The sequence below is a fragment of the Papio anubis genome, chromosome 14, assembly GCF_008728515.1.
Source record: "Papio anubis isolate 15944 chromosome 14, Panubis1.0, whole genome shotgun sequence".
NCBI lineage: Eukaryota > Metazoa > Chordata > Mammalia > Primates > Cercopithecidae > Papio > Papio anubis.
In genome coordinates, this window is record NC_044989.1 from 39,502,129 (window position 1) to 39,522,385 (window position 20,257).

The 20,257-nt window shown below is 38.4% G+C and overlaps 1 protein-coding gene across 6 annotated transcripts in view; it reads right to left on the bottom strand.

The window, feature by feature from the left end:
* MAP4K3 (mitogen-activated protein kinase kinase kinase kinase 3) overlaps positions 1–20,257 on the bottom strand; it is a 188,189-nt gene that overhangs the window by 96,211 nt on the left and 71,721 nt on the right. For all 6 annotated transcript variants that reach the window (XR_004178229.1, XM_031655091.1, XM_031655093.1 and 3 more), the window contains one exon: positions 10,492–10,582. Coding sequence is in view for 5 of the 6 variants with exons in the window: in XM_031655091.1 (XP_031510951.1) it covers positions 10,492–10,582 (91 nt within the window). In the remaining variant the exon portion in view is untranslated. The remainder of the gene's footprint in view (positions 1–10,491; positions 10,583–20,257) is intronic.

Consider the following 20,257-nt stretch of genomic DNA (forward strand, 5'->3'; position numbering starts at 1 on the left):
CATTTCTCTGCCTCTGCCTGAGGTATAAAGACTCTGGCAAGTCAATAATATTTGGAATGCTGCTTAGGCTCCAATTTGGATATATCTAGAATGCAGGATTCCATAGCCTGATCTCTCTAGGTTAGTTGAATCCTTCCTCTAGAAGAATGGTTCTCAAAGTGTGATCTGGGGGTCCCATGAGAGTCCCTGAGACATTTTCAGGGGGCCACCAAGGTCAAAACCATTTTTATAACACTAAGAAATTATTTGCTCTTTACATTCTCTTTCTCTCATGAGAGCACAGTGGAGTTTTCCAGAGACTACATGAAGTGTGAAAATGATGTCATCCCTGACAGCTACTGGAATACGAGCTCATGTTGTATTCTCGAGTTTTAAAAATGTGTCAGCTTTAATTTCTAATATGGTAAATATCAATAGATATAATTCATATAAAACATAAGCTCTCTTGGGGTACTAAGCAATTTTTAAGAGTATAAAATAAAGGGGTTCTATGACCAACCATAGCTCTAAAATATCTTCACATCTGCCACAAGTGAATCTTTCATGCTAAATGACAGCTTAGAGTTCTTAAGATGCAGGCAACTAGGACTTTACACAGCTTACAAAAAACAGGTTGAATGATTGTTTTGGGGTCTGCTTAGGATTAATAAAATAACATGTAAACTGCTTAGTAAAGGACCTGGAATACAGCACAATAAATGTAAGCTGTTGTCTACTCCCTTTGTTATAATTTATCTTGTAGTGTACAAGTCATCTTCATTTAAGTGTAGTGTAACTTTAACTTGTAGTGTAGTGTAGTGTAGTGTAACTTAAATTAACTTGTAAATTAACTTAAAGATGTTTAAGTCATCTTAAATTGCTCCTGGAACTCAGTGAAAGTATAAATAAATAAATAGTCATGTTAATCACAACTTCTTTCTTTTAAGTGGTCAGTAATTATCCGATTAATAATTTATCCCAGAGCTTTGCTAGTGACTGATGAGTGATAACAACTTTAATAGTCTGTACTTTCTAGAAACCAACTATTCCCCTCATTTACAAACTGTTCATTGTTGATCTCTAATCTCTGATACCTCTTCTGTTTGTCAACACTCACTGCTAATGGACTACCATCACATTTGCTGAATTTTCAATATGAGATATAATTTACATAAATCTGAAAGTGTCTAAAAATTTAAGGTGTCTAGCTGCTTTATAATTATCTACTCACCATCTTGTGTTTCAATTCCATCTTAACAGTGTTTTTCCTACCCCTTCCAGTTTGAAAATAATTTTCCTTACTAGAGAAAATGAATGCAGGAAATGAGTTCTTGCTTTTTACATATTTCAATATGACACTACCTTCTACCTGAAGTTGGTCTATTGTCTTTTCTCCCTGTGCTTAAATATACAATTTTCTATTCATCCTATGTAAAATGACTTTCCAGTTTATACACAGAAAAAAAAAATCAGGACTATATAGTAATACTTTTAAAGATGCCTAAAATCCTTTACTTTTATAATCTATTTAGTTAAAGTCTAGTATTATCAAAAAAGCTTGAGTAGTCATAGTCTATTAGAGAAATGACTTTCATCTGTCCCATGAACATCTTTCTTATAATGATAAATCTACATTTGCTTTTGGTCATTCACCAAGCCATATGCCTAACAGGAAAGGACTTGAGTCAATCAGCCCATTTTATGCAGGTCAATTATAAAATCTTTGTCCCTAGGTATCTGAACTGAAATACAATTAACCACTGAGGTAAATGTTCAATGTATCGTATTTATGTCCTGACTCAACAAATCCTCAGAATTCTGTTTTCTCATTTTGTAAAATTATCTATCTTACAAGAAACAGAAAAATAAGTAGAGGAGGAAAAGTTAACTATTTTGATGTCTACCAGAGCATATAGGGACCAAAATTCTAATAGATATTTTATGGTTCTGAAATTCTTATAATTCCTAAAACACACTTTTTAATCTTCTCACATTTTGTAACACATCACAGACTTAAAACTAACCAAAGTATATTTATGTATTTTTCTCAAATATAGCATAACTTGAAAAGCAAAATAAAATGTGACCAAGACCACTAAGAATCAGCAACTCTCGAATATCTGCCTGAAGTTGGCACACCGAGTCATCCTCCCTGGGAGAGGATGGGTAGCGATCTCTACACTGCAGTCCCCTGATTCCTGTACTGTATGTGAGTTACTGTCTTACTGACCAAAGCAATGGCTATTCCACTATATTCAGCAAAACAATTCAACCTTAATCATCAATGAGAAAAACAGAAAGTTTAATAACTGCTAGATGTTTTAATATAGAATAACTTATTTAATGTGAAGAAAATTTAAAATTTTTTGGTTCATTTAAAAATTACTAATAAGGAAAAATTATTGCATTCCAAATGTATACTCTCCTTTCCCTTTAATAATGAGAGGTAAGGATGCTGTACCTGGGGGATACAGGCTGATCTACTTCTCTATAATTATACTTCCAAAGTATGAGCCACTGAACATCAATCCTACGTGAAATATGCTTCCAGAAAGAAACCACTGCACAGTTAAATCAGTTTTTTAAAATATCACACAGTCTTTTCTTGGAAATTAGCAAGGCCACTGGTATATTAAAGGCTCTGGGAAATCCTGTAGTGAGCAGGTGGTTGGAGAGAGGAGGGAGAAGCGAAGAGAAGGGAGGGTAACAAAATGGAAGGACGAAGGGTACCAGAAAGAAGACAAAGTAATGGGAAGAGGTGGAGGAAGGGAAAAAAGAGCGGAAGGGGGATGGGGCAAGTTGAGAGGGGGAAGAGATGGAGGAGAAAGAAAAAGAAGAAATAAAACTTCTAATTCTGTTTAGTTTACTATTTACCCAAATTATTTTTTCAATACACCCACTTTTTTTTACAAAACACGTATTTGTATCCCTCAGAACTAATGATCTGTGGAAAACATCCTAGCAATACTGGTAAAGGAAGGTATCTAACTCCACCAAAGTTTTTTTGCTTAGAGCAGTGGTTCTTAACTGGGAGTGATTCTGTCCCCCAAGGAACATTTGAAAAAGCCTGGATACGTTTTTGGTTGTCACAACTGGGGGAGGGGGTGCTACTGGTAACTAACAGAGGAAAGGGGTACTAATATTAACTACTATCCTACAATGCACAGGACCACTTCCCACAACAAAAAAAGTATCTGGCCTCAAGTGTTGATAGTACCAAAGGTGAGAAACCCTGGCTTAAACAAATAACAAATTAACATCAACTTCAAGATATATTCCTAATTCCTCTCAAAGACAGAAAAGAGAATGACATTAACAGAAAACTGATAAAATCCGAGTAAGTATACTGAGTTTAGCTAATAGTATTGCACCAATGTTAATATCGTAGTTGTGAAAAGTGTGCCATGGTTGCGTAAGATGTAAACATCAGAGAAAGCTGAGTGAAGGAAATACAGAGAACTCTGTATTATCTGCAGAGTTCTCTGTATTATCTGCAGCTTTTCGTAAAAGTAGAATATTCCTAAATTAGAAAGTTCCCTGTTTTAAAAGCAAGAGTAGCTGGGTATAAAGTGACTTAACTGTAATCTTTATTCTCATATTCTAAGTCTTCAAAAAGACATTCACAAATATATTTCGAGTTAAGATCCAGTTGCTTCCCTTCTCAGCACTGTCTTTGGCTCTAGAAAAAAAAATTTTCCCCAGTTTTGTATAACTCAAGAGACCAACATTTCTTTCCAGGATTACTGTGATAAATACACTGTAATTAGTTTAAATTGCCTGTTTTAATCCCCTCCACCCTAGGTCCATCCTCCATAGAATATACTAACTCTGTTAAAATCTTTCAGCCAGTATGCTCAGTCCCTACAGGTCCTAATTAAGGCATAAAAGATTCCTTTTTGCCTATATCTCCACAACCTTATCCACTCCAACTACACTCGGCCCTCTGGAGGCCACTGGTCCAGCACCTGTGGGGTTCAACCAATCGCAGGTTCACCTAACTGGAGACTGAAAATTTTTAGAGGGGAAAAAATAAAAATAACACAACAATAAAAATAATACAAATTAATAAATTATTACACTATTTAAGTAGCATTTACACTGTGTTAGGTACATATGTCACCTAGAGATAATTTTAAATTAAAGGATGTGCACAGCTATGCCACTTTATATGAGGGACTTGAGCATTCATGGGTTTTGGTATCCACTGGGGTTCTGGAACCAATCCCTGCACATACTGAGAAGTAACTATGTAACCCCTTTTCCCTCTCAGGCTCTAATGTGAGACCAGTAGCTGTCTCCTGAATATGTCACAGTTTTTCATGCATGTGTTCCCTTCGCCAAAAATTCCAATTTTTCTATACACATAAATATCTATCAATCTTTTAACACCCAGTATTTGGCAATTACATCATTCACAGAGCTTTCTCTGATTCCCCTACTTTGACAAAAATCAGACAGTCTATCATCCTTACACTTGTGCCTTACTTCTAAATTATTACTGCATCTAGCATATTATGTTACGATTATTTGCTCATGCCTACTTCTCCTGTTAGATTATAAGCTCCTTAAAGGAAAGGACTAGGTTTTAGATATCTTTATATCTGTGAAAATCAACACTGCACTCTACATGCTAAGAAATAATGTATAAACACTTTGTAAATGGTGGTGATTTAGATATTTAAGTTGTTATTGAGGTAAAGAATGCTCATCTAAACTAGTACTCTGTACTTCAAAAGTTTATTTACTTTATTTTATTTTTGAGACAGAGTCTCGCTCTGCCACCCAGGCTGGAGTACAGTGGAGCGATCTTGGCTCACTGCAACCTCTGCCTCCCGGGTTCAAGTGATTCTCCTGCCTCAGCCTCCCTAGTAGCTGGGACCACAGGCATGTGCCACCATGCCCAGCTAATTTTTTGTTTTTGTTTTTTTTGTTTTTTTTGAGTAGAGATGGGAGTTTTGCCATGTTGGCCAGGCTAATCTCAAAATCCTGACCTCAGATGATCTACCTGCTTCAGCCTCCCAAATTGCTGGGATTACAGGCGTGAAACATCACACCCAGCCCAAAGGTTTAAAATATCTATTCTAGATAGTTTTTACTGTATGGATCAAATCTTCTACTGGCTTATTAAGAAGCACTTGTTAGACAGGCGTGGTGGTTCACACCTGTAATCCCAGAACTTTGGGAGGCTGATGCAGGGAGATCACGAGGTCAGGAGTTCGAGACCAGCCCGGCCAATACGGTGAAACCCCGTCTCTACTAAAAATACAAAAATTAGCTGGGTGTGGTGGCACGTGCCTGTAATCCCAGCTAGTAGGGAGGCTGAGGCAGAAGAATCTCCAGAACTCGGGAGGTGGAGGTAGCAGTGAGCCGAGATCGTGCCACTGCACTGCAGCCTGGGCGACAGAGCCAGACTCTGTCTCAAAAAAAAATAAAGGAGCATTTATTGTTTTTCTCCCTAAGCTTTTATTGGTTCAAGCTTGAGACGAATGTCTGCATTTTCTTAACTTATTCTTAAATTATATGCTGGGCTAAGGAATGCTTAGAAGGAATCTGAAATTAATTTAAACTCATCTTTAGTTTAAAAGAAGTAATAGTTAGGCCAGGCGCAGCGGCTCACACCTGTAATCCCGGCACTTTGGGAGGCCGAGGTGGGCGGATCATGAGGTCAGGAGATCAAGACCATCCTGTGAATGGTGAAACCCCGTCTCTACTAAAAATACAAAATATTAGCCGAGCGTGGTGGCGGGCGCCTGCAGTCCCAGCTATTCGCGAGGCTGAGGCGGGAGAATGGAGTAAACCCTGGAGGCGGAGCTTGCAGTGAGCCGAGATCACGCCACTGCACTCCAGCCTGGGCAACAGAGCGAGACTCCGTCTCAAAAAATAAAAAAATAAATAAAAGAAGTAATAGTTATGCTCCAAAAGAATTGTAAAGAATAAGTCTATGATGATTTAATTCTGTTGTTTTATGTTTTAATGTGTTTAGTAGAGATGGGAGTTTTGCCATGTTGGCCAAGCTAATCTCAAACTTCTGACCTCAGATAATAAATACACAAACATAAATATTCAGATACAAATACATACCAAACAAGGACTAAATTTTTTAAATGGTAAAGCTTCGTCTATTGAGTTCTTATTGTACAGTATATTAATGATATTGAACAGTGGAGGAGGAAAGGCCTTGTTAAGAAGAATGCCAGGTATTCTGCTTTATTGGAGCTCAGTTTCAGTATTTCTTCAGAAGCGAGCACAGCTACCCTGACACAAAATGGGCTTCTGAAACTTACTTACATGCTAGTCATCTACCAAGATAATTCATAGGTTAAGTCTGATTCTCTGAGGGGGAAATTTATCAATGGTCAAACTACATTTGCTCAGTTTCCTCGACTTTTTGTCTAAATTTGTTACCTAGGTTGTAATAGCAACAAATAGAAGGAAGAATGTTGCAATGAACAGTATATATTTTACGGGGTTTGTATCAAGTTCAAACAAGATCCTCCTTTGTAAAGTCATTCAGTAATGAGAAAGAATTCAAGAAATCATGTTCCCTCTGAGACTAAATCTCAGAAATGGTATGCCAAATCTCAAAATGGTATGCCAAAAAAGATATCAGACTAGTTAGCTGGAATGCCAGGTTTAAATCCCAGTGCCACTAATGAGAAGTCGAATAGCCTAAATAAGTCATTTATCTCCCATTCCATTTTCTCATCTATAACCAAGAGTGGGCTGTATGACAACATCTCTTAGTCCCTTACAGATCTAACATCCTACAAGTCTAACTATTAGGATTCCCTACTCCAAACTTGGCTGAGACTGAACTTCAATTAGGGAATATGGGAAGAATCTCTACAGAAGAAAAGAGCAAGAGAGAGATAAAATTAATTGCTGTCTTACATTATATGACTATTTACCATCATATCACTTTGATCAGCTATACCCGTTATAGAATAAAATAACATATTTAAATCAGTGTTTCTTAATATTAGATTATACAACACTAAAAGAACATAGTTTTACTGAAAAAAAAATGATCCTACTTTTGTCTGTTTTACTTTGGTTTCTGGGTAATTTTGCTTTCTGTATTCTTTGTATTTGGAATAAAGCAAAATCATAAAATGAAAAACTTAGATGTTAAATTCTCTCAAGAATCTTATTTGTAAAACGGAAATAACATCTACCACAGTTATACTGCTATCCAGGTTGCTGAAAGATCAAATGAGACACTAAAATAATGATACTTTTAGAAAATTAAGTCACAGTAGTTGTAGCAGCAGCAGCAGCAGCAGCAATAGCGGCAAATACTTATTGAGCATTTACTATATTCTAAGCACTGTTCTTAGTATTTCATATGTAGTTATCCAGGAAGCACTCACAACTATCCTATCATGTAGTTATTATTATCATCATCTCCACTTTATAGATGAGGAAACAGAGGCACAAACTGGTTAAATAATTGATTAATAAGTGATAGAACCAAGTTTCAGACCAGACAATCTGTTTCCAGAACTTAACCTCTTAACTACCAAAGACAGGATTTGTCTCTGGCAAAAAGATCATGCTCATTTTACCATACCAAGGGTGCCATATAAATAAGTGGGGTTATCCTGGAATAACAGGTTAGATTTTGGATGGTTCCATAATTCTGTAAGATTCAGATCATGTTTGAGAGATACTCTTAGACCAATGTCCCTGGTGGAAAAAAAATGCTCATTTAAAGACCAGCTTGCCCTTGGGGGAAAAAAACCTTTGTAATACTTCTCCTAGCTGAGTCTAGTAGGTAGGTCATTTTGTTAGGACCAATAGCAGTAAAACAAAGTGTTTTGAAGTGGTGTTATTTAATTGTATTAGTTATTTGTATCATGAACTTCAATGGTTTTAAGAGAATATTTCTTTGAACTTACAGAACTGCCTGTGCTGAGTAGGCTTCCTAACATACAAACTGATGGAGAAACTATCTGTGTTAGGTTGCTGTTTGAATAACTCATCATATAAGTACTTTTAAATTGGCTGCTAAAGAACCCATTCAAAATGTGTAACAGCCACTGACCTGGGCATAGTACCTATCCCTATGTGAAAAGGGTTAGTTAATTCCCTGAAGTCTCCATAAAACCCACACCTCGGCCAGGCGCGGTGGCTCACTCCCATAATCCCAGCACTTTGGGAGGCTGAGGCGGGTGGATCACCTGAGGTCAGGAGTTCGAGACCAGCATGACTAACGTCTATACTAAAAATAAAAAATTACCGAGGCAGGCGGATCACGAGGTCAGGAGATCGAGACCATCCTGGGTAACACGGTGAAACCCCATCTCTACTAAAAATACAAAAAATTAGCCGGGCGAGGTGGCAGACGCATGTAGTCCCAGTTACTTGGGAGGCTGAGGCAGGAGAATGGCGTGAACCTGGGAGGCGGAGCTTGCAGTGAGCTGAGATCGTGCCACTGCACTCCAGCCTGAACAAACTCAGCTTCGGGGCAGGGGGCAGGGAAAAAAATCAGCCGGGCAGGGTGGCAGGCGCCTGTAGTCCCAGCTACTCGGGAGACTGAGGCAGGTGAATGGCCTGAACCCTGGAAGCGGAGCCCGCAGTGAGCCTAGATCCCGCCAGGGCACTCCAGCCTGGGATCCAGCGTGGGCGACAGAGCGAGACTCAGTCTCAAAAAAAGAAAATATTTAGCTGTGCATGGTGGCGTGCGCCTATCGTCCCAGCTACTCGGGAAGCTGAGGCAGGAGAATCTCTTGAACCTAGGAAGTGGAGGTTGCAGTGAGCCAATATGTGCTACTGTGCTACTGCACTCCAGTCTGGGAGGTTGCAGTGAGCTGAGATAGTGCCACTGCACTCCAGCCTGGGTGACAGAGTGAGATTCTGTCTCAAAAAAAAAAAAAAAAAAACCCCAAAACAAACAAACAAATAAACAAAAACAAAAAAACCCCCCACACCTCCACCTTAAACAAGGTGGGGCAATCAAAGCTGTACAAGAGCGGTTACAACCATGAACAGCAGGTCCAATTGGCTTTTCAAAAGCTGGAAAGGTGACAGGGCAGAATATCTTAGTCTTTTCTATCTGTTGGGCCCAAAAGAGAAGAGAAAAAGTGTTTTGTACCCGGACCACATGAAAACGGGAACCTGCAATAAGTTACAGTATGTTGGATGTTGCTAAAGTATACTGAAGAAAAACTTAAGAGTTTTTTTAATACATAGGGAAGGCCAGGCAGGGTGGCTCACACCTGTAATTTCAACACTTTGCGAGGCCGAGGCAGGTGGATCATTTGAGCCCCGGAATTTGAGAGCAGCCTGGGCAACAGTGACATCCCGTCTCTATAAAAAAATACAAAAACAAGGCTGGGTGCAGTGGCTCACACCTGTAATCCCAGCACTATGGGAGGCCGAGGCAGGCAGATCATGAGGTCAGGAGATCGAGACCATCGTGGCCAACATAATGAAACCCCACCTCCATTAAAAGACAAAAAATTAGCTGGGCGTGGTGCCACATGCCTGTAGTCTCAGCTACTCAGGAGGCTGAGGTAGGGAAATCACTTGAACCCGGGAGGTGGAAGTTGCAGTGAGCCGAGATCACACCACTGCACTCCAGCCTAGCGACAGAGCAAGACTCTGTCTCAAAAAAAAAAAAAAAAAAAAAGGCTGGGCATGGTGGTACGTACCTGTGGTCCCAGCTATTCATGAAGCTGAGGTGGGAGGATTACCTGGTCACCTGAGCCTAGGGAGGTCAAGGCTGCAGTGAGCCATGATCACACCACAGCACTCCAGCCTGGGTGACAGAGTGAGAACCTGTCCCCTCCAGCGCCCCCCCCCAAAAAAAAAGGAAAAAAAAAGAAGTAAAATATTCTCTAATCTTCCCTTGGAGGAAGCTTAAAAACAACTAGGTCACCAGTGATCAACTCACAGTTGCATACAGAAGTGAATGGAAACAAGATTTGACCCTAAGGTGATCTTCTATGCAATATAACCTAGGAACCTGGCTTGGGTCTGGCTACCAAAACAAGAGGAAGGAAATTCACAGTCCTAAATTCACAGTCCTAAGTTCACTTTAGCACCTGGAAAAATAAGTTACTGAGATCATTAGAGTTCCTAGTTCTTTGGACAAAATGAAGGAAAGGGACAAGGTAATATAGTACTCTTAGACCAGAAGCACAAAATAAAAAAAAAAAGTTTCTGATAAACACATAATTGGAAGAGATACTCCTGACTCTACACTGACCTAAGTCCAGAAGAAAGGGGCAAGAGAATGGCATATTTAGATCACTAGTCCACCACTGGAAGACTAACCATAACGTTTTTACTTGCCAGCACCTTCGCTAAAAGCACATCTAGAACTCCCATGTATTATTGGTTACAGAATTAACACAGGTCCTAAGTAAAAAATCCATTCGTGTGAAAATATCCTATCTTCAAAGCATGAAGAAAAACTACAAAACATGGTATTAAAACTAACTTTATTTTGTTTAATGTATTAGGTGATGAAATCATTATTGCTTTTCAAAAGGGAAACAAACAATATACCTGAGATAGCTTCCAAAGTAAGCAACAATATTTGGGTGTTTACAGTCTTTCATCATAATAATTTCTTGCTGCACAACTGCAAAGTCTTCTCCTAGAATAAAACACAAGCATGTTGAGTATTTAGAGGTAAGTTCCAAAATGCTCATTTATTTCAAAACACAATAAAATAATTATACCTATTAATAAGTATAACATAATTAATGAGTTATAAATAAAACATAGCCATTAAGTTAATGGTATTACTTTTAAGACAATTTCAGTCCTGACTTGAGAGAAAATACAGCACAGTTATGAAAAACATGAACTCTGGTCCCAGACTTCCTGGATTAAAATCCTAACTCTGTTCCTCACTAAACTGTGCAAGCTTGGGTAAACTCTTTGACTTCTCTGTGCCAATTCCATCCTCAGTAAAATAATAATAGCGTATCTCATAGGGATGTTGTAAGGGTTAAATGAACCAATACACATAATAGAATAGTGCCTGGCACAGAGTATGCTTTATACAAGTATTTGCTATTATTATTATTATTATTATTATGCCTTGGACATAATCATCGGTATAATCCATCAATAGGAAATGTAAACTACTTTTTCCTTTATTTCTAAATAACATTTAATATAATTTTAGCACAAAGAAGTAATTCTTTTTTAAGTTAGGGCAGGAACCCTTATACACCAAGTGTGTCAAATTTATCTCCACAGGCTGTTTGTAGAGCTGAGAGGCCTACACTCGAGCAGTACTGGATTACCAGATGGCCCACATTCACAGGCTTATCCTGTATTTGGGTGCCTTGTTCCAACAGTGTTAGGATGCAGAATGGGATTGTATTTTAGCCTGGTCAGACTATTAGCAAATAATCTCTCTCCTACTGCCCCCTTGTCCAAATTCTCTAAAATAAGATCTGGCAATCCTATAGCAGTGTCACATGCTGTGGCTCCTGAATGAACACTTGTCATGGAGAGATACAGAATTGCGGTGAATGCAAATGTGGTGAACCAGAGACTCTGCAGAAAGAGATCAAGTGGAAGTGCTTACTCTGAAATAAAAGTAGCTTTGTATTACTAATTCAGCTTTTAAAGTATTATATACTATGAATAGCCTGATTAAATGTAAATTAGTAGCAAAGTAAAAAACAGAAGGCTTCCCCAATTACTGCTCAAATCATAAGTATGAGGTCATTGTGGTAAGTCCTGACATTTCTGGCCTTGGCATTTTGCTACTGCAAATGTAATTGAGACTTGAAACAGCCCAACCATGAACCATGTGAACCCAATATCAAAATCCACCTTACTGCCCCAGTTACAAGGAAAGAAATAATGGAGAAGACACACTTCTTATGTTGAGTTCTTAATTTCTGCATTGATGTGAGCACAAAATCACAGATCTCCAAAGACATAATTTTTAGGCTTTCAAAAATTTGGAAGATTATTGAACTATGATCTTCTTATCACTTTACTTCCCACCATTAAGGATTCCTGATTTTCTGTGTATTAGAAGAAATCAAAGTTAGAAATAATAAAGCCAAAATAAGACAAACACCAATTTTTATATGTATACTAGATACTTTGGAAGTTCTGGAGTTTTAGTTTCTCACTCAACCCAAAATTATACTTTTATTCAATCTAGTGAAAGAGTTGCATACAATCAAAGTTGATCTAGTCAGAGTGAACCCAAGACTTTAGTTTGATGGTTGGAAGACAAAAGCTCTCTTTCTGGAGTAGCCCTGAGAGTTATTAGTAGTCATGATATAACCTCAAAGGGAGTCAGCCTTAGGATAAAGTTAGTATGTGGAAAGCACTGAGCAGAAACAGGTAAAAGGAAGTATATTGAGCTATTACAGCAAGCCTTACCTGCCTCTGTAATTTTCAGATACACCTGTACATGACCAATAAACTCTGTGTATTGTTTAAGCCACTTCAGCTGGGGCTTCTGTTACAGATAACTATAAGCATCATAACTTCTACAGTGATCTTTGTATACATTGATGTCTGCATGTCTATGTGTTCACTAGAATACAAAGTCCTCTAGGATAGGAATATGTCTTCATCATCTTTGTACCCCTAATACCTAAGATGTGATCAATAAAGAACTGTTGACTGAACACCACATAATTCCTTTCTATGATGACTGTAAATCCAGAATATCAGCTTTTGGTTTAGTTTCATCCAATTGTTAGCATGTTTTATACAATTAATTGCCTATATATTATTCCTTTTATTTCTAATAAAACGTATTAGTGGCTTTAGGTTTTCAACTGCAGCTTTCCCATGAAATACTACTCATCCAAAGTGTATCATTTTGTACTATTAAGTCAACTTTATGTGATTGTGAGAATGGTCAAATTAAATTCAACATTTTTGTGGGAAAAAGAGTCCACATACTCAATTTTTAAAGGTAAATAAAAAATGTAGATTTGGGTAAGAAAAAAGTAGAGTTTAATACATTAATAATCCAAAGGATTTAAAGAACTTTGTTCAAGGCTCATAAGAAATACATTATAAAGATAGGCCTATCATGAGTAGAGAAGCAGGGGGTAACTGCCCCCATGATTCAGTTACCTCCCACTGGGTCCCCCCACAACACATGGGGATTATGGGAACTACAATTCAGGATGAGATATGGGTGGGGACACAACCAAACTACATCACTCCACTTCTGGCCCCTCCCAAATCTCAGGTCCTCACATTTCAAATCACAATCATGTCTTAGTTCACTCTGGCATTAACCCAAAAGTCCAAGTCCAGAGTCTCATCTGCGACAAGGCAAGTCCCTTCTACCTGTGAGCCTGTAAAATCAAAAGCAAGTGAGTTACTTTCTAGATACAATGGGGGTACAGGCCTTGGGTAAATACAGCTGTTCCAATGGGAGAAACGAAAAACAAAGGGGCTACAGGCCCCTTGCAAGTCTGAAATCCAATAGGGTAGTCATTAAACCTTAAAGTTCCAAAATGATCTCTTTTGACTCCATATCTCACATCCAGGTCATGCTGATAACAAGAGGTGGGCTCCCATGGCCTTGGGCAGCTCCACCCCTGTAGCTTTGCAGGGTACAGCTCCCCTCCTGGCTGCTTCACAGGCTGGTATTGAGTGTGTCTGCAGCTTTTCCAGGCGCACAGTGCAAGCTGTTGGTGGATCTACCATTCTGAGGCCTGGAGGACAGTGACCATCTTCTTATAGTTCCACTAGGCAGTACTGCAGTGGGAACTCTGTGTGGGGGCTCCAACCCCATGTTTCTCTTCTGCACTGCCCTAGCAGAACCATGAGGGCTCCACCCTTGCCACAAACTTCTGTCTGGACATCCAGGCATTTCCATATATCCTTTGAAATCTAGCCAGAGGTTCTCAAACCTCAATTCTTGGTTTCTGTGCACCTGTGGGCTCAATACCATGTGGAAACTGCCAGGTTTGGGGCTTGCACCTTCTGAAGCAATGGCCTGAGATGTACAATGGCCCCTTTTAGCCATGGCTGGAGTGGCTAGGATGCAGAGCACCAAGTTCCTAGGCTGCACACAGCAGGGGGAACCCTGGGCCTGGCCCACAACACCATTTTTTCCTCCTAAGTCTCTGGGCCTGTGATGGGAGGGGCAGCTGCAAAAGTCTCTGAAATGCCCTGGAGACATGTTCCCCTTGTCTTAGTGATTAACATTTGGCTCCTTGTTACTTATGTAAATTTCTGCAGCAGGTTTGAATTTCTCCTGAAGAAAACGGGGTTTTCTTTTCTATCGCATTGTGGGGCTGCAAATTTTCCAAACTTTTATGCTCTGCTTCCTCTTGAATGCTTTGCTCCCTAGAAACTTCTTCCACCAGGTACCCTAAATCATCTCTCTCAAGTTCAAAGTTCCACAGATCTCCAGGGCAGGGGCAAAATTCTGCCACCCTCTTTGCTAAAGCCTAACGAGAGTCACCTCTGCTCTAGTACCCAACAGGTTCCTCATCTCCATCTAAGAGCACCTCAGTCTGGACTTTATTGTCCATATTACTATCAGCATTTTGGTCAAAGCCATTCAACATGTCTCTAGGAAGTTCCAAACATTCCCATGTCTTTCTGTCTTCTGAGCCCTACAAATCTCCGGGAACTTCCAAATTTTTCCACGTTTTCTTTTCTTCTTCTGAGTCCTCCAAACTGTTCCAACCTCTGCCTGTTACCCAATTCCAAAGTTGCTTCCAGATTTTCAGGTATCTTTACAGCAGCACTCCACTCCTGGTACCAATTTACTGTAACAGTCCATTCTCGTGCTGTTAATAAACAAATACCCAAGACTGGGTAATTTATAAAGGAAAAGGGTTTAATTGACGCACAGTTTGGCATGGCTGGGGAGGGCTCAGTAAACTTACAATCATGGCAGACGGGGAAGCAAACACATCCTTCTTCACATGATGGCAGGTGGGGGAAGTATGAGCAAAAGGGGGAAAAGCCACTTATTAAATCATCAAATCTCATGAGAACTAACTCACTATCACGAGAACAGCAGCAGGGGGTAACTGTCCCCCATGATGCAATGACCTCCCATGAAGTCCCTCCCATAACATGTGGGGATTATGGGAACAAGTCAAGATGAGATTTGGGTAGGAACACAGCTAAACTATATCAACAATCAAAACAATAATAGCTTAAAGATTAACCCTGAATAGTCCCTTATTTCTGTCACATTAAGTCCATACTTTGCTGCTGGCCCTGTCTACAGATTACAGCACAATGTCACTATTAAGGATATGCACTCTGAAATCAGAAAACCTAATTATGAAACTTGGTTTCACAATTTACTAGTTGTATCATCTCAGGCAGATTTGTCTGTCTCTGTCTCCTGTTTCTCTTCTGTTTCTTTCTTTCTTTCCTTCCCTCCCCTATACCCTTTTGTCTCTGTATTATAGTAATTATATCACATGTTTTATGTAATAACGTGATTATATATTATATATAATAATATATATTATAGCAACTACCCATAGTCACAATTCTATGCCCCTTACTCTATTTTTCCCCATTTATCACACTTAACATATTATATGTTTACTTATAATATGTGTGTCTCCCTAGCACATTAGACTCTTTCAATATAAATGAATGAATGAATTATTCCAAAGGTAATAACCAACTGAAACCCACAAGAAAAAAATAAGGTGGTATAAACAATAGAAGTACAAGATTTTCATTATTTACTACATATGACTGTGCTCCTGGAAAACAAACACTTGAACAAAAAGCAGAAACAATTTTTTAAAATCCGTCAATAACATATTAGAATATGTCAAATTAAATTGTGTACCTAAGAATAGGCTTTAAAACCCACAGGCTCCATACAAAGTTTAAACTTGCTTTTAAAATCTTTAAAATGATAATTATTAAGTTATTTGAACATTATTTAAACTACATTTTATTTAAATATTAAACATTTGATTTATTATTAAATTATCATTTTAAATAGAATCTGCTCTGTTGTTAGTTTTCATGTTAAATAGCTGTTTGATACTGCAAAGAATTATTTCATTATAATGACATTTGTCAAGACGCTTCTGGAAAACCACGTTAGCTTATCAGAGCCATGAAGATGTTAAACATGTAGAAGAGAAAAATAAAGATGATTAAAAGAAAATAAGAAAACAAAGTATTCTGAGAGATAAAAGACCTGAGAAGAGCAAAAGACACTTCTCTTCTGAATAGAAGAACTTACTATGGTAAAGACAGCAAGTACCTTATGAATTAATAACTGTATTATTGCAATTCCAATCAAAATGCCAAATGAATCCTGAAAAAATTATACTTAAATTCACCTGAAAAAATAAACAAGAAGGAACAGTTTTCTAATAGATATTATTCTGAAATAAGTAGCTCTTATTTAGAATTGATACATCTGGAATAATTCTCATCTTTCTGATTCTTTATCCTGGATCATGTTAAATGTCCTATGGCCAGAAACAAGAAAAAGAAATAAAAGACGTCCAAATTAAAAAGGAAGAAGTAAAATTATATTTGCTGGAAGATGACATGACGTTACATATAGAAAGCTCTAAGGATTCCACAAAAAAACTGTTAGAACTAATAAATTCAGCAAAGCTGCAGGATACAAAGTCAACTGCATTTATATATGCTAACAGCAATCTGAAAAGGAAAATAATCCCAATTACAACAGCATAAAAAAGAATACCTAGTAATAAACTTAACCAAGGAGGAGGAAGACTTGTACTCTGAAAATTACAAAACGTTTAATTAGAAAAATAAATGGAAAGACATGCCTTGTTTATCGACTGAAAGAGCACTGTTAAAATGTTCATACTACCCAATGTGATCGACAAAATCAATGCAGTCTGGAAGACAAACAGCAACTTTTTTCTTTCAGAAATAGAAAACACAATTCTAAAATTTAGATAGAACCACAAAGGACACCAAATAGGAAAAACAATCTTGAGAAAAAAGAATAAAGGCTGGAGGTCTCACACTTTCTGGTTTCAAAACATATTACAAAGCTATGGTAATCAAACAATGTGGCACTGGCATAAAGACAGACATATAGACCAATGGAATAGAGAAAAGAAAACCCAAAATAAACACATGCATATAAGGTCAAATCCTCTTTTACAAGGATGCCAAGACTATGCAATGGGGTAAAACAGTATTCACCAAAAGGTGCTGGGAAAAACTGGACGGCCATATGCAAAAGAATGACATTGGATATTATCCTACATACACAAAAAATTCAGCTTTAATTAAATACTTGAATATTAATTAAATACTTATATGCAAGGCCTGAAACTATAAAACTCTTAAAGAAAAACACAGGGCAAAGCATTCATAATATTGGTCTTGGCAATTATTACTTGGATATGATATTAAAAGCACAGGCAACAAAAGCAAAAACAGACAACTGAAATTCCATCACTAAAAACCTTCTGCACAGCACAAGAAACAGAATGAAAAGACAACCTATGGAATGTAAGAAAATATTTGCAAACGATGTATGTGGTGAGGGGTTATTAGACACTCCTACAATGCAACAGCAAAACAAAACCCAACAAATAATTGGATTCAAAAATGAGCAAAGGGCCGGGTGCAGTGGCCCATGCCTGTAATCCCAGCACTTCTGGAGGCCGAGGTAGGCGGATCACCTGAGGTCAGGAGTTTGAGAGCAGCCTGGCCAACATGGCAAAACCCAGACTCCATTAAAAATACAAAAAATTAGCTGGGTGTAGTGGAGGCATCTGTAATCCCAGGTACTCGGGAGACTGAGGTGGGAGAATTCCTTGAACCCAGGAGGTGGAGGTTGCAGTGAGCCAAGACTGTGCCACTGTACTCTAGCTTGGGCAATAGAGTGAAAGTCTGTCTTAAAAAAAAAAAAAAAAGCAATGGGTGATGGATACATGAATTAGCTTTATTTGATCATTTCACAACATACATATGCATCAGAATACCATGTTGTAAACTGTAAACAAACAGTATAGAATTTTTGTCATTTATACAGTAATCATACTGGGGATTTTTTTAAGAGCAAAGGACTTGAACAGAAACTTCTCAAAAAAAGATACACAAATGGCCAACAGATCTATATCAAAAGATGCCCAACATCACTGTCTTCAGGGAAGTGCAAATCAAAACCATGATGTCACCTCCCACCTGTTCAGATGGCCATTATAAAAAACACAACACAACAAAACGAGAAAATAGCAAGTGTTGGCCCAATATGAATACCCCCGTCCACTGTTGATGGGAATGTAAAATGGTGTAGCCACTATGGAAAACAGTACAGAAGTTCCTCTAAATATTAAAAATAGAAATGTAATATGAATCAGCAATCTTACTTGTGGGTATATACCCAAAAGAACTGAAATTAGAATCTCAAAGAGACATTTGCACTCCAGAAAGCAGAATGGTCATGGCCAGAGGCTGGGAGAAGGAAGAATTAGGAGTTGCTGTTCAGCGCATAAAGAATTTCAGTCATGCAAGATGAAAAAATTCTAGAATATAATCTATAACATAATGGTTATAGTTAACAATACTGTATTAAATATTCAAAATTGTTAACAGGATAGAGATCATGTGATGTGTTTTGACCACCATTGATAAAAAGAGACAAACTCTAAAATATTTGAAGAGATTTATTTTGAGCCAAATATGAATGACCAGTGGTCTGTAATACAGCTCCAAGAGATCCTGAGAACAGGTGCCCAAAGTGGTTGGTTTTATACAATTTAGGGAGACATAAGACATCAATCAAAACATGTAAGGTGGTCCAGGTGCAGTGGCTTACTCCTGTAATCCCAGCACTTTGGGAGTTCAAGGTGGGTGGATTACCTGAGGCCAGGAGTTCGAGACCAGCCTGGCCAAAATGGTGAAACCCCATCTCTACCAAAAATACAAAAATTAGCCGGGCGTGATGGCACATGTCTGTAATCCCAGCCGTGTGGGAGGCTGAGGCAGGAGAATGGCGTGAACCCAGGAGGTGGAGCTTGCAGTGAGCCAGGATGGCACCCCTGCACTCCAGCCTAGGTGACAGAGCAAGACTCCGTCTCAAAAAAAATAAAAATAAATAAAAATAAAAATAAAAATAATGGGTAGTGGAGACCAAGGTTTTATCATGCAGATGAAGCCTCCAGGTAGCAGACTTCAGAGATTTTGTCAGACCTATAAAGTGCCAGACTCAGTTAATTCTCTCCTAGATCAGGAAAAAGACCTGGAAAGGAAAATGAATTCTCTATGGAATACAGATTCCTCCCACAAGAGACAGCTTTGCAGGACCATTTCAAAATATATCAAAGAAATATACTTGGGATAAAATACTTCAATTTCTTGCAGGGCCTGCTATCTGTCATGTGATGCTATACTAGAGTCAGGATGGAATTTGGTGTCTTATTGCTACAAAAAGTCTGTTCACTAGTCTTAGGATCTCTGTTTAAATGTTAATGTTGGTCTGCTGAGCCTGAATTCCAAAGGGAGGAGGGTATAATGAGGATGTGGAGTCTCATTATGATGATAACATCATGGCCTGAACTAGTTTTTCAGGTTAACTTTGGAATGCACTTGGCTGAGGAGAGCGTCCATCAGTCAGCTGGGGGGCTTAGAATTTTATTTTTGGGTTATGCCATAGTAATTTTTAAAATGTCCTATAGCCCAGAGAAAAATTTAAGCTAAGACTATGAAAAATAAACAAGGTTTCTCATGCCATTGTTATGGGTATTTCATTCTCAAATCTTCCATTTCCATTCTATTTCAAACACAGAGAAGTGAGAACATACATGTATGTTACATGTAAAAGTGTTTTAAAGTCAATTTCAAATTAACTTTTAATTTCATGTGCAGTGTCATTCGAAATACATAATTTCTAAACTCCATTTCCTATGGTAGAAACAATAAATGAAATTATCGGTACTTCAGTCGTTCATGAAAGGAGTCAAACTCTGTAACATATTTGAAGAGATTTATTCTGAGCCAAATATGAGTGACCAATGGCCCATAACAGAGCCCTCAGGAGACCTGAGAACATATGCCCAGGGTGGTTGGGGTACAGCCTAGTTTTATACACTTTAGGGAGTGCTGAGGCATCAATCAAATACATTTAAGACTTAACATTGGTTCGATCTAGAAGGGTGGGACAGCTCGAAGCAGGATGGTGGGGTGGGGGTGGAGGTAGTGGCTTCCAGGTCAGAGGTAGATTTCTAAAATTTTCTGATTGGCAATTGGCTTAAACAGTTATCATCAATAGAAAGGAATGTCTGGGTTGTGATAAAGGGTTGCAGAGACCACGGTTTTATCACCCAGATGAAACCTCCAGGTA